Below are 24,438 nucleotides of genomic sequence, written 5' to 3'. Positions count from 1 at the left end.
CTAATCTTGATAATACAACTAGTTCTGAATGCCCAGGGAAAATTAACATCACTGAGCTGGGGCTTTTGTATTTCAGTGGCTAATTTCAGCAGTATAATATCTTTCATCTGCAAAGTTCATCTCATAGCTTGTGAAAGTGGCATTTATCTTCCTTTGTTTTCCTATCACACATTACAAATTGCTTGTGAGACTGTACTCAGAGTGGTCTTTAATGTCTGAGTGCACATCAGTGATGAGAGTCATTTATGACATCAACAGTGGGATTGAGTGCATCCTTAGCAATTTTGTGGATGACATCAAACTGTGTGGTGTAATCTACATCTCTAGAAGACAGAGTGCTGTCCACAGAAACCCTGGACAGACTTGAGCAGGGGCCAAGGAGAACTTCAGCCTAGAGAAGTTGTGGGGGGACTTCATAGTGGCCTTGCAGTACCTGAAGGGAGCATATAGGAAAACTGGGGAAGGACTTTCTGTAAGAGCATGTAATAACAGGACAAGGGTTTAAAATGGAAGAAGGTAGATTTAGGCTAGATATTAGGAAGAAATTCTTTACTGTGAGGGTGCTGAGACACTGGAACAGGTTATCTAGAGAGGTTGTGGATGCCTCCTGCTCTGGAGGCAGTCGAGGCCAGGCTGGATGGGGCTTTGAGCAACCTGGTCTAATGGGTGATACCCCTGCCTATAGCAGGGGGTTGGAACTACATAGTGTTAAAGATCCCTTCCAACCTAAACCATTCTATGATACAGTGAAGAGTGGTGAGGCACTGGCATAGGTTTCCCAGAGAGGTGGTGGATGGTGGATGTCCCATCCTTAGAGACACTCAGGGTCTGGCTGAACCAGACTCTGAGCACCCTGATCTAGTTGTGGGTATCCCTGTTTATTGCATGGGACTTAGGCTAGCTGATCTTTAAGGGTCTCTTCCACCTCAAATGATTCTATGATTCATGTTGTTTCTTACAGTAATGATTCCCACTGGCCAATAGTGAGTTCTCAGGAAACCAGTCTGCATTATTTTTTGCCACTCACAAACAACATATTTTTGTAGCAGTTACAAGCATTTGCAATTTGCAGGCAGACAAGCAGTTTCTTTCATTCTATAAAAATGTCACAAAGATTTGTGTGCAGAGATGGAAGTAGTATGCTCTTATAATTAATTTTCTATCTTCTGCAATAGATCTGGTGAAGGTGCTACAAAATTTCTCTAATGTGCCATTTGTTTTTATGTATGTTTTCAGTTTGACATGCAGTCACTTGAAAAAAATGACAGTAGCAGAGAAAAAGGGCTCAGGCAGGGATATTCATCTCTGGTGAACTGTTCATTGGGCAGTTGAGATGCCTTAAGTGTATTTTAATGGTAATAGCATCCATCTTTACATTCATAAGGTATGCCAATAGGACAGGAATTCTGTGGCTGCAGGGGAATAGGCTTTTAAGGAAAGATTCTGACATCTGAGGAAAAAAAAAGTTGCCTTTCACATTCTAAAACCAAAACAAAGTCTTTTGTTTTGAAGTCAACCATATGTACAACTTTAATAGTGAAAACTGATTTCTTCAAATGGTGCTTATAAATTTAAATCTTTTTCATACAAAAAAAAAGTTTGGACAGAACCACTTAAAGCTGAAATGAAAACTGCATAAAATAAACACTTTTGCAAACTTGGGGACTTAAAAAGTAAAAATGATAACTTAAATTTTGAAACAAGGCAATTAAATCTTGGGCTGTGTTTTCATTCAAATGTTGCATTCAAAATAGTCTCCGATTGCTCTTTAAACACAAGGAATTAGATAAGCCCTTTGTGTATGTGGTACAATTAGTAGCAGTGATGTGGTTTCCTGTGAGAGCTGTTAGTCCAGCACCATTCTGCTGAATTATTTCATACAGGGCAAACTCTCCTGTTGCTGTCAATGCTAGAGATTTAACTAGAGATTATAGTCAAATGTTTTTCAGGAATTTTATTTTGGCGAATGTTAACCAAAATGCTCCAATTTCTTGATTCTTGAAATTGGGTCTGATATCTCTGAAATTTAGCGGAAGCATCAATGTTTTTTGATTTTTGCCTGGTAGGCTAACCAGCTTGCTTGCAAATTAGCAGCTTCTTGGTGTTCTGACTCTACAACAATAAAAAAAGAAAAAGAGGAGATGCAAGTGAGACCTGTATATGAAGTGTGCCTATACTTGATTCATGTTGAGTTTTCAACTATGCCAACAGAAGGGAAGCTTAAAGGTTTTCATCTTCATTCATAAAAATGGCATTATATGTAATATAATAATTAAGTTAGATCAGTAAGAAAAGGACAGCTGTACAATTAATGAATGTACAGATGTTATGGTATAGCAGAGAGCTTGGCTACATAGTCGTTACACCAAAGCAGGAAACAGAAATGATAGGTACACTCACCTGTATCCTGGGCTCCAGTGGAGTGGATCTCCAGAGAGATCCTTCCCCACTGGTGGTCAGCTCTTAAATGGGATCTAGGGGAGGTGGAATCAGGCTCCACCCCTTCCTGAAGCACAGGTGAAGGCAATTCACCTTCACCTGTGCTCCTGTGGCTGACTCATTGCTTGTCTCAGGTGATCAATTAGAGGTTCAGGCTGTGATTCAACAGTTCCCCTACAACAGCCATTGTCAAATCTAGACTTTCATTTTAAATGTTTATTTCAAACACATCTTTTTTTAATGAAGTGCTTGAATTATATAATAACGGGTACTTTTACTGATGAAATTTTGTTGTTACTTTTTTCACTTTTAAGGAAACTTTTAGATCAATTGTCATGTGCCTTCAGTTGATTTTTTTCAATGAAAGGATATGGAGGAAACAGGAAAAAGGGCATCACATTTAGATTAAATCTTTAATGCTTTAGAAATGCTTGAATTGTCAGTAGTGGGGAAAAAAAACCATTGTTGACCACCATTGTTGTTTGTGCTGTATAGCAACACATCAATACATCAGTCATGTAGGATTTAACCAGTAGTCAGAATATTGTGCTTCCTTTCATTGCTGAACATGACAAGAGACAAATACAAGTTAGACCTCTTAGCTTATGGACTGTTTTTGTCACATAAAATTTACAGTATAGGCTGTTTGATTCTGCTGATCTCTGACTTGCTTCTTTAGCTCAGCAGTTTGAGATTTTTTTTTAATGCAGTAGTGGACAAGGACATTAAAGGTTTCTGAAGGCCCAAGGTATTCAAGGGGAGCTTCATTCCCCTACGTCGCTCTTGCTGGCTTACTGCAGTTCAATTTCATTTTAGTGTAGAGATTGGCTCATTCCTCCAGAGGTGGGGGTCCCGGATGTGCTGCTGGATCAGCAGCTACTGTTTGACTGAAGATATGTAGCAGTTGCCTCAAAGACAAGAGCCTCTTTGTGGCTTTGGTATGGAGTGTCCTGAGGGGCTTTCTGGAACCACTGGTTGTTACAGCATTGAAGTGCGGAGAGGGTAAACCTTGAAGTTACTGCCATATACTGTTAGCTGGGAGAGAGTTGTAGTTGGCACTTGCTCCTAGATACCCCAGCCCCTTCTGGAGGCTTTTTCTCCAGCTTCTGTCTTTACCATCATCCTGACAGACTGTGGGCTGCTGAGGTATGTAGGCAGTGGAGGTAGGGCTATCACAGTGTGTATTTTACTCTGCAAATAAAGAACGTATTTCAGGAACGATGTGCATTTTTTACAATGTTGATGGTGCACATGAATACTCATAGATGTAAATCAGAGAGAGTCTCTCGCATTTAGAGAGCAGTAGGAGCACATGCTTTTGCAGATGGTTTTAATGCATTCCCTTTCATCAGCTATAAGCGAGGCTGTGTTCTAAATCAGAAAGTGAGCAGTATTGCATTTCTTATGAGCTTTACTCAGTCTGGCAGGTTATCTTGATAACTAGGGGAAACTATTCTTTACATTGATTTTTGTCACGTCATCACCTCTGTTTTTCAGAAAGTCTTGGTATAGTCATAAAAACCTATAATTTCTTTGAACTGATGCTGATTTATTACAGTGCTTGTGTTACAACTTTATTTCCACCTCACAAATTTGACTGTCCCACTGAGAGAAGTGGGTGCATGTTTGAAAAGAATACCTGTGCTGAGATAGTTAGCAAACATAAAGGAGTTTCAGAGCATAATAACCACATTAATGTAGTGGTATATATTAATATATTAATATATTTTAATTTTTTTTGCTATTTCTTTAAATTTTCCAATAAATACAGCTATTGAACTTTGTATGCTGATTGAAAACAGCAACTCACTCCTGATTAGCTAAGGAATACAGAGCTGTGCATGATTAAGGATTTTCCTCTTAGATATATCAATATCTGCACATACAATGTCGTGTTTGAGATATACTTTACCCAGAGATGTAGAAGTGTTAAGGACACCAGCTTGTAACCATTTAGTTCTTTATGTATTGTGATAGATTGTTTATCACTTTCCATTGAGATGACTTATCTTAAAATTTGTTGAAATGTCACTGAAAATCAGACCTTATATATGAATGTCAAATTACACTTAACACCAATAAACTTTATTAACTAATCAATAGAGCCACATTTCATTTTTAAATTTCCACCTCTTTTGTTTCTCTGTTTTGTTTTGTTTTGTTTTAATTTTATTTCTATTTTTTTTAGTGAGTGACAGTTGCTTCAGGAACCTTGCCGAGGATCGTAGTGGGATAAACCTTAAAGATCTGGTCCAGGACCCTTCTTTGTGAGTATCTGGCTCTTATTGCTAAGCAAAGAAAAACTTCATGTTATCATTATGAGTAGTTTTGTAATTATATCAGTATTATTATGATGAAGTTCACTTACTGCTTTAATGATAATATGCTTGCCAAGTTGTTAGACTTCAATACAGGCACATATTATTAAAACCATGTTTTCTACTTACTTCTGATCATAGACTAACATCAAGTGAGCATTTACAGTAAAAGGCACAAAGAGCATTCATCAGAGAAAACAGATTGTGCATGCTGGTATTTCTGTGGAGAAAGAGTATATATAGGTCATTCATCTTTGTTGAAGACTGAACCACATATAAATTAGTAGATTACTCACTTATCTTTACGTACAGCTGATATTCATTTATTTTTCCGCTACTTATTTTGAGTGTACAAGCATATGATCTTTTTTTTCCTTGTGGAAGACTGGAAGACTAGTGGTCATCATCCTAGTATGATATCTTCCTCTTAAATAAACCTAAATCTCATGAGCTCTGAGCAAGACTTGACATTTTGTCAAACTTGTTTTTTCTCCAGTTAACTTTAGTACTGGCTGAAAATTTGCTTGCTAATGTGCACAAGTATATACTAACTGTTGTGGAAGAAAGGGAAGAAGGGGAAGAATTTACATCTCCTTAACAAGAGTGATAGCATACTCTACAGTTGGTCCTAACATGATGGGCATTTATGCTAGCAGTGCACATTCTTGTTTCAGTTACAGGGGATTTTTAGTAATTGAGGTAAATGCAGAATTTGTTTTGCCATCTTGATAAATGATGTACACGCGTACATACATGCATTCTTGGAAAATTTCTACATACTGTTTAATTTTTTATTATTAATGGAAGTACAATGGACAAATAGAATTAATTGTTGCTTGAGACTGACTGAATGCAGTAAGTACATTTTTAGTAATTACTATCTAAATGTCAAAATCAAGATTAATTCAAAAGACCTCATTTTCAACCAAACTTTGTCTTTGAGGTGTTTTATTTTCCTCTTGATAATTATACATGTTGTTTTGCACCACATGCAGGCTTCTATGCTACTGTTTTGGTTTTACACCTGTGCACCCTTCAGAAAGGATGGATTGTGTTTTGTGTTGAATGATGATTTTCCTTCCTTGCCATTTACAAAGATGATGAAAATCTTCTAGCTTCCTTCCCTGACCATAACATACAAGAACGTTGTAATAGATTATTGTAATCTCAAAAAAAAATTCAGTGTATTTCTGTTGCGTGTGTCATAGAAGCTTAAATGACTGCAAAGTGCCCTTTTTTATCACTCACTTTGAAAGATGGAATAAAGTCAGAAAGCATCTGCTGGTTCTCAAGGACTGTTGAATGCAAGAAATGCTTCTTTCTGGAATCGCAGAGTCATAGACTGGCTTAGATTAGAAGGGACCTTAAAGCACATCCAGTTCCAATCCTCTGCTGTGGACTGGCTTGTCACTCAGTAGATCGAGCTGCCCGAGGCCCCATCCAAGAGGGCCTTGAACATCACCAAGGATGGGGTATCCATAGCTTCTTTGGGCAACCCCCATTAGGAGTATATATATATATTTTTTTGTTTGTTTTTGTCCTTCCAAGTGGACACCCTTACCATTTACTGCTGAGTACTTGAGATCTTGCACAATGTGTAATTGCATGAATGAATCTGCAAAGGTAAAGAAACTTTCCAAGTAAGGCTGTATGTTCAGCCCAGTCTTTTGTAGCTGACTCTTAAGGTGCCATGGTTTCTGAATCCTTTGTAATGCAGGAATGCAAAAGGACAATATAGGGCTGAAGAATTACAGTGTCAGTTGGAAATATGGCTTAACCTTTTCTGAAATAAAATGAAGTTTAATTACAAGATTTAGAGAACTTGGCTAAAATTTTCACCTATGGTGATAGCTGAAATAACCATGTTCTTCCTATTGACAATTTAAATTCTACAGTTTAGGATTTCTTTGGTGTTTGTTCACTCTGCAGATGAACTGTCTCTTCTTTGTAATCAGGTTTTCATAAAGAAATTCTGGTGCTCTCTCTGAGTGAGTCTGTCACTCTAAAGGTTTGCATTGCATTTCTAATGTATGACATTAATAAAGCACTTTAACAAAAAGTGCAAAAGGTTTTGGGCTCAATAGCATGCAAATACATAATTAGTGTATACTTTTAACAGGAAATCACATTAATAGCAGGCAAGCATTTGAGGTAGAAATATAGTATAATACATACACAGAGCATAGTATAGCAAAAAAAAAAATTGTTTTTATATTAGGGTGGCTTAATACATCATGTAAAATGCATTTTGAATGGTGTCCATCTCTTGTGAGAGTTAGCTGTTTGGTAGTGTTCTAGACTGCATTGGCATCTTCCTTGTTTGTCACTTCTAGCTCCATCGCAGACAGAATGTCTCTTGTGTTATCACAGAAAGCTATCACATGGATGATTTCTCTGCAGAGCTGCAAGTGTGGCTTTACACTGAAATGAGACTTTGCACTGAAAGCATTGTGGGGTTTTGGGATTAATATCTGAATTTTATCTAATGTGCTTAACTATCAGAGTAAGTTTGGGTTTTTTGTTTTTTTTTTTCTTTGCAATTGAGGTGTCAGCTCGTGCTGTATGGACTCTGTAAACTTCATCTGCATTCAGTTCTCATCATTGGTAATACTCTGCTTCACAAACTAGGATATTGACATTTCTTTCTATTTGCGTGTATCCTACTCTGTCAGTGAAAAATAAACAGAAATACTGCTTGAGAAAAAAAGTGTATCAAATAAACATAAAACATGGAGTTTACTGAGTCACTGTGGGAGAAGGAAGCATTCAGCATTGTACATTTCAGTCGCATTTTCTAGTTAATTACAGAAAAGTTGAATTTCATTCAAACATTGGAAGTTCAATTAGAAAGCTGATTAGAGATTTCAGTGCTCTTTATTCACTACATAAGCTGATGTTCATACTGTGTACAATGTCCAGTTTTGGAAAGGAACCTTTGAGAAAGATACAGAGGTATGTAAAAGAAGGGCAAGAGGAGAAGACAAAGTGCAGTATGTTGTGTAATTTAGTTTGGAGTAAAGTAGTGGAAAGGAGGAAGTATGAATTGCTTACAGTATATTAATAATACTAGAGCCTTTTCTTGTTGGTTGATGAGAGAGAATTTGTAGCAGATGAGATTGTTTGGATAGTTGGAAAAAATTCTAAGTATCAGTATGATAAATGATCTATTTCTGAGAATGTCAGGAAGGGCTGTGCAGGTTGCAGTCTACATATATATGATCCTATAGATATGCATTTTTTCCTTTCTTCTAGGAAAAAGAAAGCATGCTTTCGTGCAGTTTTGCATCAGCACAGTTAGTATGACCAAAAAACAGTAGAAATTACTACGATTGCTTTATAGGCAACTTATTGTAGGTAGTAACATTCAAGACTGTGATTTGGTTTAGATGACGCAGACACTCCAGGTCTGCCTACCAGTCAAATAAGACACAAAGATATTTAGAATTTTGCATTCCACAGGTGAGCTTGATCTGCATTAGAAGACTATAGATGTCTTTCCATGAATGGTCCTAAACAGCAGAGCTACAGACAACCAGGTAGTCTGGTTGTTGATGGTGCAGATATTCTTCAAATTACATTCAGCAGAAGTAAAATGCAGTTGAACAGCCTAAAATGCTAGCAAAGTCATGTTTCTTTGGGAAGATCTTTGAGGCACTGTAGCAAGACAGGAGTTGGTGTTCAAGTACAGATAGGATGTTGAGCAGTTGATTTCATTCCTCACTTGGAAGCAGAGTTGCCCTCTTTCTTCCACTCCTCAGCACAGTAGATCATTCAGTGTAGCGTTCTAAATTAATTCTGAATTTCTTTTAATTGTAAGCTACTTTAGGTAACTTTACTTTAGATACACCTCTGAAGCATGAATCCCATCAGGTCAGTAGAGGATTAAGTACATACATCCACCTAATTCAAGCAGAAAATCTTGGTGTAGATGTTCCCGAGTTTTAGCTCTTCTGTCACTTTTAAATGTTCCTTTGAGCTCTAGCCTACATATAGACGTACAGTTTGTAAAATAAATGTTTATATAGAAAGGAGGATGCTTTTAAATTCTCTGTGAAAATCACTAACTACAGCTGCACATATTCACTGATTCCCTTTTGTTTGGAAACATCTTAAGAGCTTCTTTGTGCTGAACAAAATCTGATAGGCCTTCAGTAGCTTCCTTCTTTTTTAGCAAAATGTTTTCGTATCTTAACCATGTTTCATATCTCCTTCGTATTAGCTGATGTTAATGAAAAGAAATACTGTATAAATCAAAACAGAAAAAATAGCTAATTTCTTACAGGAGAACTGAAGATGTTTTAATACCTATGCAGAAACTTAAAAATAATAATTAAAAAAAAATACTTGCTTCATAAAAGCCATGAGAAGAAATTTTTCTCTCCATGCAATAGTATCAAACAGTCAAAACATTAATAATATAGGAGTTTATCAGGTCTGTGGTAGATATTCCTGATTGATCATTGAATCCCACTTGCTGTCAGTAGAAGCTAGAAGTCATGACAAAAGTCATCTTTATCACTGCTTTGTTGTATTTCATGTAAGGAGAAGATACATACTTATTTTGGAAACTAGCTAAGAGACTTAGAAGTTGTTTCATAATCTTAATGACTGACAGTCAGTCCTCTGAAGATGATGAGGTAGTTTTTGAAGAATGCTGATTATTTATCTAATGAAAGACACAAGCTGATCTGTAGGATTGAAGACTTGATGAATACAATTTTAAGTCTGCAAATGTAGAATCTAACCATATCAATCTTCACTTGAAGGAAGCTAATAGCTGTTGATGATTGTTACCTACAGTTTTTTGAACAAGTCCCTGTCCCCCTGTTTCCTACAAACCTTTTGAAAGGGGCTTGCCGTTTAAGCATACTGATTATCTGAGAGAAATCCCTTTCTCTGATCTTCTCTATTACATTTCAAGAAAATAATTTCTCAACATACAAGACCCATTGGCAGATTGTAGTAAAAACTGCTAATATTGTGTGCATTTTTCTATGTCTCTTTTGGCTTAATGACTCATAAACCTATAGCACCCTCTTCATCCATCTTAAGCAAAACCTTTGCAGCAAAAACTTTAGCAAAGCAAAATGTCACAAAAGTATCTATTTTTTTTAAACATTTAATAATTTTCAACTAATTATTTTTTATACTCTGTCCCAAAAGTCTCGCCTTCAACCTCTGCAGAGATCTGTGTCAACTTCACCTACAAATAGTAGATTTATTCAGAACCAATTTTGTCTTCTCTCAAAATACGGCTTCCAAATTTTGCAGAGGAGTTTTGTTTCATTTCTTTTGCTGCAGCAGTGCTGTGAGGTGGCCCGTAACTTGAGGGACTTCTGAGCCACCCAAGGAAACAAGGAAGGTGCTGTGGAAGCAGAGGTTGCATGGCCCCAGCATTGCTGAGGTATGGGTGGTTAGCCTTGGTGCCTGATGGTGCACAAGATGGCTGCTATGTGGCCTGGCACTCCAAGCTAGTGCTGCTTCAGGGCTGCTAGCATAGGGCCTTTCTCCAGATGTGTTCAGGGAATTCTGTGGTTGTGGGATCCGCAGTCTTCTGTGTGAGGGGCTGTTTCCTTCTGCTCATTTGTTCTGAAACTAAGTTTTAAATGGCTGAATGTTGTTTATTGGAACAAATAGATCAGCAGTGGTTACGGAACTTTACTAGACTTTTCTCCTTAGCTAAGAAACAAATTGTGGTGGAAGTATGCAGAATGAATAGTGTAAAGATAAAAAGATTTAAAAAGAGAATTATTCACCATATTTCAGAATTCAAAATTTTTGACAGAAAAAAATTGAGACAGTAGATTTTGAAAAAATATAAGTACATACTCAAGTTTAGCTGAACTGAATATTTCATAACTCGCGTAACATGTGGAAACCTGAAGTATAAATGATTTTTTTATTATTTAAAAAAAAAAGGTGGATGAGATTATTGTACCTACACTATTAATAACATTCATGTAGCTTCAAGCTCAGCAAATCAGGAAATGAAGGCAGCAAGAGGCAAGAAGCATGCACCAGAGGACAGGTAATGCTTGATGCTATATGTTTATTCCCTAAGCACTTGTTTCTCAATTCCTGAAACAGTATATTGAGTTGTGTGGACTTTTAGGCAGGGCTGGTGTGGCAGTTATATACTTATTGCAGACATAATCATTTCATAAGAAATGGAGCACATGTGAACTTAGAACATTTTTGCATGGAGTCAGTGACAAATTGCCCTTGAGAGCAGAGCAGGCTTCCCCGACATGGCTGAAGTTAAATTTGGAACTCCCAGTAACAGAGGCACTCTCAGCACAGGAGTTGTAATAATTTATTATACAAGAGAAATTTTCTCTCCTTTAGTCTCACTACTGAAAATGACTAAATGCTCTTCTGAAATGCTTTTTCTCCCTGGACACGAGTCTTTTCATAGAACAGGATACATTTTGTCAAAGCTATAAATACTTGAAGGGAGAGCTTAATTAGACAAGGCTTCTATTGAATTTCTGTACGTATTTGCATATAGATTAAGTTAGCAGGGGAAACGAATAAGCTGTTTCTCACAGGCTGTAATAGAACTCCAGATTTCAGATGTAAAGGAAGTCTTAGCTGCAAATCTTAGGAATGACTCTGTCATTGAGATACGAAATTTGCTGCTTGGAAATGTTTTTGTTTTCATACATAGGCTGCTCCAAAAGTAATGCCTCCTATTTATTTCCATGGAAACTACAAGTGATACAAAGAGCACAATAAGACTATTTGATAGAGCAAATTCTCAGCTTCAAAACACTTATTCAATATAGTCACCCCATTAGCCGTGCATTAGCTGTGATGAACAAGAGCTGGTATGCTGTGCTCATACAAAATTTGCAGTAGAGGTGACAAACTATCACTGTTGCTGCTGCTGAAACACATCACTCTGCCTCACTCTGCTCACGTCAGCTGGTCTTCATAAACATTCAGCAACTGTCCATGAGTATCAGTAAGTGCTATTTTTTTCTGCATAGAGGAATTCAGTGCCATACCTTTGCTCCATACACACTTCGTGTCAGATACCATTTTGTCAGGCTGCCCCTCTGCTGCCATCTGTCATAGGGCAACAACATGTAATGGAATATTGGTAGGAAGGTTCAGCTTCTGCTGCCATATCACTGACATCCACCTCTGTTGTGGGCCAGCATCATAAAAACAGGAGGCATTACTTTTGACACAGCCCCGATACAATGCTATTTGCAGTATTAAATTATAGATCACTTTCTTAATTAGAAAGAAGTGTCCTAACATCATTTATTCAGAGAGACCCTTTAAAATTGTTTTAAGACTGTACAACAGAAATCTGTGCAGATGGTGATTTAAGAAGGAAGAAGTATATTTATTCCACAATAATCTTTGTGTTGTTTTTTGTATTCTTTTCTCACTTTTCTTTACTATAACTTGAATTTTATTGTGGAATCTTCACTTCTGCTTTTCCTCTTTTTCCTCTTTATCTGTGCTAACATATAAACAACACAGAGGAGGGACCAGGACACAAAGTATATTTCCTATGGATGATGGTTCTTTTCAACCCAAGCCGTTCTATGATTCGATTCTATGATGACAGCCTAGAAGTTCAAACAAACACATCAAGGATTCAAAAACTACCTCAACTCTCATGCTGCAGATAGTTATGCCAAAGAACCACAGTGATACAACAACATTGAATGCTTCCTTTACATCTTGATAATTCTTTTTAAAGCTTTTTGCTTTTTCTTTAGCTATGCCATCTCTTTTTACCTATAGTTTCATCGTCTTCATTGTATTCTAATAAAAAGTGGATTCTAACAGATTATTCTATTTTCTGTTAGTTGATGAGTTTTGGACTTGAAAGTCTCATTTATAATGTGATACTTTTGCTTAATTTTCTGTAAATTTCCATGAAGTTTATTCTTAATTTCATTTTCAAATAATTATTTTAGAGAAATTAGGTTGTTCCAGAGTTTTGTTGATGATCTGTCACTGAATTAGCTTTTTAAAAAGTACACAGTGAGAGATCTTTCTCCCATGTTTATTTAGTATGTTTCTCTCACTGTCACACACATGTACAGTTAACATGTTCTGTAGCTTGGTACCATATGTGGAAGCATTCTACAGAAAGTGTTCAACAACAAAATAGCTGGTAGAGAGAGAAATTCAGGAGTGCAAAACTGGAATGTCTTACTTTCTCCATTTTAACAAACCATTTGTTCTTGCAATATTTATTTATTTAACTTTCATGGGCTTTTTTGACTGTGGTATTTCATTTTTCCAAGTGAAACCTAAAAGATTCAAGTGTGCTTCAAAAGTGGGGAAAAAAAAACGCTTTTCTTAACACAGCATGGAAAGACATTCAGTATATGGATTACTATTAACACAGCAAAGGCATTCACTGTAATTTTGTTTTCATATACAGAAAGAGGCAATACAGGGTAGTGTAACAAAGATTTTTACTTCTGTTGTTCTGAGATCTTTGCATTGTTAACAATTGTGAAGCCAAGTGGTAGCACAAGCAGCTGTTGTGCCTGTACCATACCAGTATTTTCTCTGCCAGTATTGTGCACGGGTCTGTTTTGTGCCTACTCTACTGTATATGCTATATACAGTACATTTTACATTTGCTGTACATTTTAATTCCACCTATAATAAAAATTTTGTAGAAATCAGAACTTCATTTTTATCCAAGTCTGCATGATTTTTCAGGGGAAAACTTCTGAAGTGTTTTCAGGTTTTTGTTCCAGAGGACAAATCATTAAGAAAAATTCATGTATGTCTGTATTCTCACTAATCTCAAAACTGTCTTTTAAGTTAATTAAAACTTAAAACAGCATTCTTTGGATATAGTTTGCTTTAAAATGTATTATTTCAGTATCTTTGAACATTGAATTCGTTCTGAAAATAAAAATTTTCCAGAAAAAATGCAAAGAAATTCAGTTTGTACATTTAAGTGTACCTCTTCCTGACTGAGGAGTGAATGCTGCATGCTAAGCCTTATGGCTTTCAACGGCCCTTCTCAGTGTGGGTGGATGAAGAAATGCTCTTGATGGACTGATTCCTTTTACCAGTAGGCTCTGTATTGTTTTTCAAAAGTTTACAACATCAAAAAAACCCATCCTCAATGAATTAATTTGTTGTCTGAAAGGTAGGTAGGATAATAAAAGCTCAAATTTGTGTTCAAATAGTTGGGAGTATCCCTGTGTACTTCATTATTTGCTTGTAGATAAGCATTAGTAATATATGAACTATTAAAGATTTGGAAGTTTCAAATCACTTTACATTTTAAGTATTTTGCATTTCTAGAGAACATTCAGTTCTGCAGTGTGAAAGAACTTTGTGGAGTGTGTTTTTATGAAAGCAAAACTAAGATAAATTCTCCCGTTTTTGTTAGTTTCTCAGTCACAGCAAGATGTGCCTACTTCTGCCAGTGTGGTCAAGCAGAACATTTTGAAGACATACATGAAACAGAAATACCTCCAGTTTTTTCTAAACCACATAAGAAAAAAATAATGAGCTCAAGTTGTTACTTAGAGATCCCAGGAATAGATAGCTAAGTGATTCCTGTGTTTAGAAGGTTTTTTTTTTTCCCCCCTTTGTTTCTTTCAGGGTCCCACTTGCAGTTCTTCTTGTACTGCCCAGTCCTATGCACACTTCAAGTTCCAGCCAGTGCTGTAGCTCTTGCACTCTTAACCCTTTTCATGTATATACCCAATCTATTTTTGTGCTAAACAAAAGGGTTTTGTTATTCTTTCTGTGCAGCATGCAATACTGATCATGGTTAAGAGCTAGAGCTCTTCTTTCTGGTCACAAGTTTTATCTTTGATATTTTCATGGTGGAAATGAGAGAACAAACATTATGTGCACAGTGCTATATGTATAGACACGTACAACCTATTTTTAAAATATTGGTAGTGGTCATTATAGCTGCAACACAGAGCTTATTGTAGACTCAGTAAGATTTTGTCGTAAGTTTTTATTTGGCTGCATGGTTATCAGTATCTATGCTTTTTATTAATTCACCAGATTGGATTTTTCTGTATAGCTTAATATACTGACATATTGCGAAGGGATAGAACTAATCTGTGGTAATGCTAGCAATATGTAGAAATGCCTTTCTATTTCTGTAATGCACTAATGTCATCCCTTAAAATTTGTTTCAGTGACATCTCAACTCAAGATTTGAAATACTTCAATTTCCCAACAACAAACCAATTTCATCAGTTCTTAATACTCTAACTTCAAATGAATTACAAATGTTTCTGTCCAAGATCTCATTTTCTGCAGCAGTGTAAAGACATTAATGAGATATGTCCTTTCTTATTAATTGAAAGTTCCTTAGTTTATCAGAGGCGTATTTATTCTTTTTTTTCTGTCTTTGTCTTAATATTCCTCTTCACTTCAAGGCTGTGGCATTGTATACAGAGCCTTCTCAAGGCTACGAATTTTTTTGTTACTTTGACATGCGAAGTCATAGTTTCTTTGTACTGTTGTTCTGTACAAGGCAGCTGAGAAAGTTTTTGCTTTCTGAGAATATTGGCTACCTTAATAGACAAGCAATTCTGTCACCTTATGCTCTGTAATCATAGAATCATCTAGGTCAGAAAAGACCTTCAAGATCATGAATTGTATCCCTAATACAGTGGGCTTCAGAATCCCTGAGTCAGAATTGTGAAGAAGGAAGAAAAAAAATCACTGAAACTTCATTAATCAGTGATCAAAAATTATTTTAAAATACCAGTTTTGAAACTGGTAATATATCTGGACAAGAACAGTTAAGTATAAAAACAAAGAGGTTAGGCATCATTTGCTTCTATAATTACAGTGTTACAAAGGAATATGTGCTTCCTGAGACACAGACAAATTGAGTAACGGCAAAGAACAGTCCCTGAAAAATACATGACAAGAAGGCTGATTGATTTATGTTTTCCAGAAATGATGTTCTTCAGCAGACAGACTTCTCTGATGGCACTTGTCCCTTCTATGTCAGCAAAAACTGCTCTTGAAAAAAGACGGTTGCAGAACGTCTTTTTGCGTTCTGTTATTGTGGAGGAGGAGTGAATGATCAAATACTGCATTCATATATATATATGATAATCTATCTGTACTATTCAGGTTTTACATCTGCTTCTGTTGCTATGTTTTAAAACACACTGAAGAAAATTTAACTGAAGTTACTAGGTATAATGTTACCTGGTATGGTTGCATTTTTCAGCTCAGCAGCAGGTCTACCTGTTTTCTATTTTTTTTTTTAACAATTTTTTTGTAAAACTCTTATAACAACCTAGTGAGAGAGAAAAAGCCATCTCTTGAAGTATGAGGCTTACAGGAGAAAAATCTAACAATCACTGCAGAAAGCTATCATACTGTACGTTCTACATCTTTGAGATAAGAAAGATAAAGGCTGAAGAGTTTTGTGCTGGACAGGGGAAGACAGATTGTTTGTGGAGGAATTGCTAAAAGTGAGTCATGCTGACCAAAGTGAGTCATGCTGACCAGAGTCTAATAAGCAAGGGTATTTCTTAAAGCTTAATTTCATAGACAGAGGTTGTGTTTGAAGCAGTAGAAAATAACATTCTGTGATCACTATTGCTGATTAGTTTGCTAAAGGAAAGATACATCGTGAAATAAGACTAATTTTGTTTTACAATGTAAATATTAATATTAAGTACTAATAGTGATTTTTATGTCTGTATATTCAGTACTGCTTGTGATTAATGGAAATATTGAGTGAATAACTTAAGTGTTAAGGGATCAAGTGGGGCTAAAAGTATCTGTCAAACACGAGGAAACCCTAATGAACGAAAAAGCAGATTGCAGAATCACAGAATGGTTTGGACAGGAAGAGACCATTAAGATCATCTAGTTCCAACTCTCCCTGTTACAGTCAGGGACACCACTCACTACATCAGGTTGCTCAAAGCCCTGTCTTGCCTGGCTTTGAATGCTTCCAGAGTGAGGGCATCCACAACCTCACTGGGCAACCTGTCCCAGTGTCTCAGCACCCTCACGGTACAGAATTTCTTCCTAATATCTAGCCTAAATCTACCTTCTTGCAGTTTAAAGCCATTTCCCCTTGTCCTGTCTCTACATGTCCTTATAAAAAGTCCCTCCCCAGCTTTCCTGTAGGCTCCTTTTAGGTGCTGGAAGGCCGCTATGAGCTCCCGTCCCAGAGCCTTCTCTTATCCAGGCTGAAGAGTCCCAGCTCTCTCAGTGTGTCCCTGTAGGGGAGGTGTTCCAGTCCTCTAATCATCTTTGTAAGCTTTCACTGGTACATTACCAGGTAGCCCTTAACCCAGTTTTGTAAGATCTCCAACTGGTATAAATGAGTCAAAGTTTCTTAGTCTTTATTAATTTAAATTATTCTCATGGAGAAGTTAACATACTATTTCTAACTACGCTGTTATAACATGCAGCATATTATTTACATATTATATTTAAATTGCATAATTCATATAAATTACATTGTGCCATACTATTTCCTTTTTGCCAGATAGTGATGAGCAAGTATAAAGGTGCTCTATCTGCACTCTGAGCTGGCTGGTTGTAATGTAGCTGTCTTCATGCTGAATACCTGCCAACATGCTTTCCCTCTCAGCATGGTTTATTGGTTGTGGCGGAGTGCCATTCTCATTGTGGTACAGAGTTGGCTGTCATCTGATGCAGGATGCTGGCATAGCTTTCTGAAAATAATAGATAAGCAGATCCAAGATTTTTTTATTCTTCTATCTCCTACATTTAATTGTTCAGTTGTTAACAGAAACCCTGAGAATCCTACCAAAAGAAGTGATAAGCGTGGTAATAAAAAAAAAAAAAGCAAGCTTTTTTTACGTATTAGAATACGTAATTTAGATTACTGTCACTTGTAGTTGTTCAGAATTAGGATTACTTAAATTTATTCTGATGAGAAGACCATTAGTACTTCTTGCTTACCTTCAAAGTAATGTACAAAGTTGTATCACATGCTGTATTGCTGTATAAAGCAGATATCTCCAATACTGTGCAAGTGTTTCTATATTAAAGCTACTAGCTGGTTATAGTAGGAGGACAGATTGAAAAAAAAAAAAAATTGAGTTACAAATCTTCTATTCTTTGTTTGTGTTCATGTATGTATTAGTACAGTTCTGAGGATGAAACTGAGCTGGGGCAGGAGTAGAAAAGGCAATGAAACTACTGTGTTGTATGAAGTATCTAGTTTCAGGAGATGAAGATGGTGAGCTGCAGTTAACTTTTCCTGGGATGGAAATTTTGTAGGTACTTCTTGACTGCAGGAGATACTTTGGGGAAAATATTGAAGTTTGTTTAGAAATGATTTCAGGTCAACTATGTAGACAAGACCACGGAAATAAAAATCATCTGATGATTTGCTTGTGTCTGTCTCTTCATCTCTTCTGCAGCAAAGAGCATGAGTGTGTTGCATAGTGTTTGTCTGTTAATGGACTATTAGCAGTTCCCTGTAGGCCAGGTGTGGGCCACAAAAAACTGAAGATCTTGTTGATGACCTTCAGCTTTGACATATATGGTATCTCTGTCCTGCTTTGGTTTTTGTGACTATTCAGCCTTTGGTCTTTCTGTAAAGAACGTCAGCAAAAATCACCAGTTAGTGCTTATCTTAAATTGCTATGTGCATGGGCAAAATTTTTAAAACCAGGAATTGTTTAAAGGAAAAACTAGTATCTTCCAAACAAGTGTGTAATGCTGCCTTACTTTCCACAGAATAGTTAGTAGATGAAAGATCATAATGTTATGATTAAGGTGTGGAGATACTGCAGCTATGAAATGCATCTTGATGCTTATCTACATGAATCCTGTACATCAATGGGCACTGAAAGACAAGTGATAGGGCTGGAGGAAATACGAGCTAAAGCAATGACTACTGTTTGTCCTGCTATCTTTTAGATGACAATACAGTTTATTTTAAAATAACCTAATAGAATTTACCCATAGGCATTCTACAGGGACTGAAAAGGAAATCTAAGATGAGGAACCTAAGATGAGTTCTCTGTTTGTAAATGGTATTTAGTCCACATGCTCTCTAGATGTGTCTTTTAGGTCCAAGTGGAAGAGATGATCTGATAAACTAAGTTTTGTTTGATTTGATGGAGATATGGTGAGCCTTCTTCTCAGAATAGGCATTTTTCATTCTTTGATTTCTTGACCAGATAGTACTCACGCATATATAAGCTATTTGATCACAAATGTGAATCTTTAATGAAAACAATCTTTAACAAAAAGAAAAAAATTGCCTCCTTTTATCTTGGAATCAGATTTCTTTCTCTCCAGAGGATGCTGCAGCTACTAAGATTGTGCTTTTGCTGCAGTTTTCTTTTGGTCGACATTCAGATTCTTTAGTTCATGCTCCCTACCACTATGATGTTTTCTGTTTTTCAGCTTCTTGCTTTGGAAGTCTTTTTTTCATTTTCTCTAAAATACTCATTTTTTTTCTCCCAAAATTCTTTATTATTCTGTTCTCTCCTGCATCCCACTTCATTTTCCCTGCCATCGCTCTTCAATACTTCTCTCTTGTCTTTCACTGTCTCTGTGTTGGAGAATTATCAACGTTTTTTCCAGATGGTAGTCATGGTATCATTTTTATATATCTCAAGTTTTAAATTTTCTTTGAAATCTTACTATTATGAAGAGCAAAATCAATATTCTAATAGTATTAGAGTAATGATAGAGGAATCCTTATAGTGTTGCAGTGTCTCTCTCAATGTGATTTCTACCTTTTTTTAATTAAAAAGGAAATTGATCTTTTCATCATGTTTATCTTAATTCTTTAATTGTTGTGGTGTGCTATTTTTATATAAAACAAAACTAAATCTATTAGACTTAAATTTATTATTGATACACTTCTAATATACAATTATTACCATTGTTTTGCTTTTTTTTAATATCCTGTCCATGTAAGACTTGACATTCTCCTGAACTTCTATTTCTGCCTGCTCCTGTGATGTATTTAAAGTTGAATCATTTAAGAACATTTTAATTTCCTAAAAGGGGTCATTTGGAGTACAGCATCAATAAAAGATCCCGTTTAAGTCAGGAGCCTATCAAGTGAATGTTCCATTTTCTGTCCTGAATATATGCTTGTTTCCTTTGGAGCCCTGACAGAGTGAGAGTTCTGTTGTTCAGTTAATATATGTAATCTCAGTCTTGGCATTTTGAATGTTGCAGTCTGTGTACTTTGTATATTTATAAGAAATATTTATAAGAAGTAAAAAAATATAGTTGTAAGAAATTTGCTTAACTGTAGCAATCATTTATCCTTCTAAAGGATTAGTATTCCTTGACAGATTGTAAATAGAGGCCTATCCTAAAAGTTGAGGATCAAAGGAATAATGTATATTTTTTAATCTAATTCTTTTTTACAGCCACTTTGAACATTTGGTTTTTGTTCCAATTGCCATCTGGGAGTCCTAGATGCCGAGTCATACATGCTGTTATTTCATATGTTTTTTATTGTTATAGCACCTTAGTGCCCTAATTGTAAATTAGAATATGGCTGTAATAAACTCTGTGTAATTATAGAGCACAAGAACAGTGGCTGAAACAAAAAAAATTTGCAATGTCAGATAAAAGGAAACAGAGATAGATTAACTAAGAGAGAGATCACAAAAAAAAACCACAACCAACAAAAAACAATCAGCCAACAGTAGTAGAATGTTAGTGTAGAAAGCAATGATCTTAGATTGCCAAAACTTAATTATTGTCAGATATTTTCAGTAGACATTATAGCTGAAAAGAATGGTAAATGGAGTAAATTTAAGTAAATTAACCGGTTTTAAGTATGTTTAGGGACCTACGTTCCTCCTACATCTGTCAGAGGATAAGGGAAGTGGAAATCTCAGTGGGGTGCTAGGCTTAGTGTTGTGACTGGTTTTGCTTGCTGGCAGACAGCAATTAGTGACATCTCTCAGGGGTCAGTACTGGCATTCAATATTCTTTAATGTATTCCTTAATGATCAGGATGATGGAACAGATTCGACCCTTGCCAGCTTTGTGAGAGGCACCAAATTGGTGGAGTGGTCAGCATGCTAGAGAGGAAGGTTGCAATTCAGAGGCAGGAGAAAATGAGCTGACATGAACCTCCTGGAGATCAACAGCACATACTAGTCTTGCCTCTGGGATTGAGTAACTCTGTGCAAAAAATAGAGTACAGGCTGTACTGAGTAGGAAGCAGTCCTACCAAAAATGAGCTGCGGTTGCTCAAGAAGAAGCTGAACATGAGTTAGTGGTGTTACACCTAGTAGTAGGGCAGTCAACTCATCCTGGGTGTGCTAGAGAGAGTGTAGCTAGCAGATCCAGATGACTGGATTTGCTCAACTTGGAGAAGAGAAGGCTCTACAGAGTCAACTGAAATGAGTTAGAATGTAATACTCGGACTAAATACAAGAAATTTTGCGTTTTTTTTAAACCATAAAGCTGGTCAAACATTGCAGCTGTTAACCCATAGAGGTTGTGAAACCTCCAGCCTTGATGTTCAAAGGGCAAGTCTCTGATACATCAGTCTCACCGGAGCTGCTTTGAGACAGTCTCTGGAATTTCCTTCCAACGTACATTACTCTGTGATTTGAAAGTGGACAGTGATTGTTGGTGTCAGTATTATGCTCATGAATGAGAGAAGAGCATGGTCCTATGTTTCATAGGTTGGAATTACTTTTTAAGTTAAAACAATACTGCTTCTTCAGAACTTGAAGCTAAACAGAAATCTCTAAACCAATGTTGTCTTCTGACATGTATTCTGGCTTCAAAAAGTAATTTTTTCCTTATTATTTTTGCTTGAGCTACTCATTTTTTCCTCTGGAAAAAAAACGTTTAGGCTTCATGCAGACAAGAACTGAATATTTCTTAAACAGATAGAAATTACAGTAGTAACTCAACGGTAGGAGTTTTTGGAGGTCCATGTGTTTTCAGATTTTTTCTGAAGGCTTTAAGGGCTACTTTGAATTTAAAAAAATATTTGCTATTATTGCTTCTTTTTTAAGTACAGAAACTACATGCAGTAAAGGTTTTCTTTTTAATAATACCTATTTCCTGGAACTAATTAATAGCCTTAATTAAGGATAGGTATAAAGTATGGTTGGATTTATGGGTAGAGGTGTCTTTAAAATGTTACGTGCAAAGAACATTGTCTTACACTATCTATTCTTAATGATTTCATGATTTATTTTATCTTACCTGTTGCTATATTGTATCAAGGAAAGAATTAATACTATTCAGGTCACAAATTAAGCAGTAGATGTGTGCAAAATGTAGAGTGTTAAATAAAAACTGCAGGAGCAGCATTAGATTGTTCATTTACTACTTAACTGTGAGCATTGTGTAGCAAAAGGAATTTATACATTTATTCATAAATAAATACATTTATTATTTGGTTTTGCTAATCTGTTGGTGCCTGGTCATCTTTAAATATCAGTATTCCAATATTGGTCTAAATTATCAAACTTGTGGAAATAATTATGAAATGCCGTCTGACCTCACCTGTAATGACAGTGATGTTTCCTTTTTTTTAAGTTCTTTGTGAATTTTTTAGATAAATTGCACTTTGGTCTGAGAGTTTCTATGAAACTCTGAGGTTTTGTATACACTTTGGTCTGAGGTTTCTATAAAACATAAATGTTTCACTTATAAAGATGATAGAAAGCATAAAGTATCTAAAAATCCAGAGGAGAGGAAAGAGGAGGAATATGCATGTACTCCTCTGGGGCCTGTGATTAAAGAATCATTTTGCCTTTTACTCCAATTGCTAATTGTCCCTTGAGCTACTTTTCAGTGATGCTCTGTTCTGCAGCTCAGTTTCTGTTCTTCTTGCTAGCCATGTTGCCTTTGTGATGTGTTTTTTTTGTTGTTGTTTTTTTTTTTGGTTTGTTTGGTTTGGTTGTGTTGTTGTTGTTTTTTAATTTTCACAAATCATTGGAAAAACTGGTGTGGGAAGAAAATTACCACATCTTACAGTGGTCTGAATGGGTTCTAGTCATAAAGTCCAGGTATCACTATATACAAAACAATGTTAGGATATGAATATCTGTGAAGGCCAAACATACATACTGTCCTCAGTGTCTTTTTGCTAGTAGAATTGTCCTAACCATCTTTAATTTCCTTCCTGCACTGTGGTTCCAGAAGTACTGTGCTAAGTATTAACTATGTTAGTGTTGGTGTTAGTCATTTGCCTAGTAATAGGTACTTAGTCTTGTAATATATGGTTATTCAAGGAAGTAAAATCTTACTGTTTTTCAATGTGAATCTGTGATACCAGTTAACAGCCATATTTCAAGTGCCTCCAAGCTGTCTGTGGTATTTGCACAGGATTGCAGGATAAGTTTCTTTTAAGACTATTCTGCAGATTTATGAAAGGAATCATTGGCTGGAAAAGTAAGATCGATACGAGCATGCTGAATGTTCGAACGTCATTGCTGCTTTTAAAGATCCTATTATATGACGGAGAATTCTAGACAACATTTCTGCTTTGGAAGATATATCCTTCTGTCACTTTTGCTATCTTTATCCAGGCAAACTGACCACAGCAAAATGATATGGAATATAAATGGCGACACTTGAAGGAATTTATTTAGTTTACAGAAATATAAATGCCACAGTTCTGTTTCCACTCCTCTTCACCTGTACTGGTGCTGGAACTGAGGAAGAAATCAAACCTCTTCCTCCTCTGTGTTCTTCAGCTTGGGGATGGCCAGAGGCATGCTGAGGTTATCAGGGTTGTTACAGGCATTGTCACCCAAAGAAATATGCACAGTGTATACTGTGCATATGAGTACAGTATCATTGTGCAGTCATTGTCTTAAAATAAAGAAATAAATCTCAATTTCTGTGTAATAGCTTACTCTTCTGTCTAAATATTATACTTGCAGAAGCATAGTAATAAGAGAGGGGCAGCAGCAAAATGGAGCTGGGGGGATCGCTTTATCTAGCTGTCATTTTTACTTCTAGACGTTCATCACACAAAATAGAAAGCAGAAGAATGTAGCTGATAATGACTTACAGGGTGAGTTAAAGGCACAAGTAAAGAGAAGTTAACTATCACTTTCCCCAAATGGATTTTGCTTTTGCAGGCTATTTGAAAATAGTTATGGGTTGCTTTTTTTTTTTAGTACATGAATCAAACTGAATTTGTAAATCCACACACCTCTGACACTGTCTGACATCCACATTTCCTTTCTTGCCATGTGTCTGAATGCTGTAATTACTTGTGACATGAGTTGAGGCAATACATCAGTAGCTTTTATATTCGTCTGGAAACATTTTATTGGCATTTAAATGATCAGCTGCAGAAAAATAAGGGAATGATAACTTCAGAAAACAAAAATAAGAATGCTGAAGACTCCTGTATTGAAAAAATTATTTTTCAGTGACTTGAGTTTGAGCTGTTGTACGATATGGATGATGATTTCACAAATGACTAGGTAATCTGGAATGGCGATAATTATACTAGGCTTGCAGTGAGGTCTCATTTTCAGTGTTGTCAATAATTCTATTTGTCTGCAGGAAGTTCTACTAGGTATAACGGAGGGATGGATCGAAAATGGATTTTTTTTTTTTTTTCCCCTCCCACATTCCCCAGCTCATAGCATACACTAAAATTCTATTACTGGTCACTGCTTTAAACACAGTTTAGTTCTGCTGTTTAGACCATGTGAGGTAATATCTGAGCAAGTATACCAGCATGTTTAGGAAA

At 36.2% G+C, this 24,438-nt stretch overlaps 1 protein-coding gene across 11 annotated transcripts in view; it reads left to right on the top strand.

Moving 5' to 3' along the window:
• The window catches only part of GPHN (gephyrin), a 227,754-nt gene that overhangs the window by 40,270 nt on the left and 163,046 nt on the right, over nt 1–24,438 (top strand). For all 11 annotated transcript variants that reach the window (XM_031553589.1, XM_031553587.1, XM_031553583.1 and 8 more), the window contains exon 2: nt 4,628–4,706. In XM_031553589.1, the coding sequence (XP_031409449.1) occupies nt 4,628–4,706 (79 nt within the window). The remainder of the gene's footprint in view (nt 1–4,627; nt 4,707–24,438) is intronic.

Source organism: Meleagris gallopavo, chromosome 5 (genome assembly GCF_000146605.3).
Source record: "Meleagris gallopavo isolate NT-WF06-2002-E0010 breed Aviagen turkey brand Nicholas breeding stock chromosome 5, Turkey_5.1, whole genome shotgun sequence".
NCBI classification, from domain to species: domain Eukaryota; kingdom Metazoa; phylum Chordata; class Aves; order Galliformes; family Phasianidae; genus Meleagris; species Meleagris gallopavo.
This window is presented reverse-complemented; position numbering and strand designations above follow the sequence as displayed.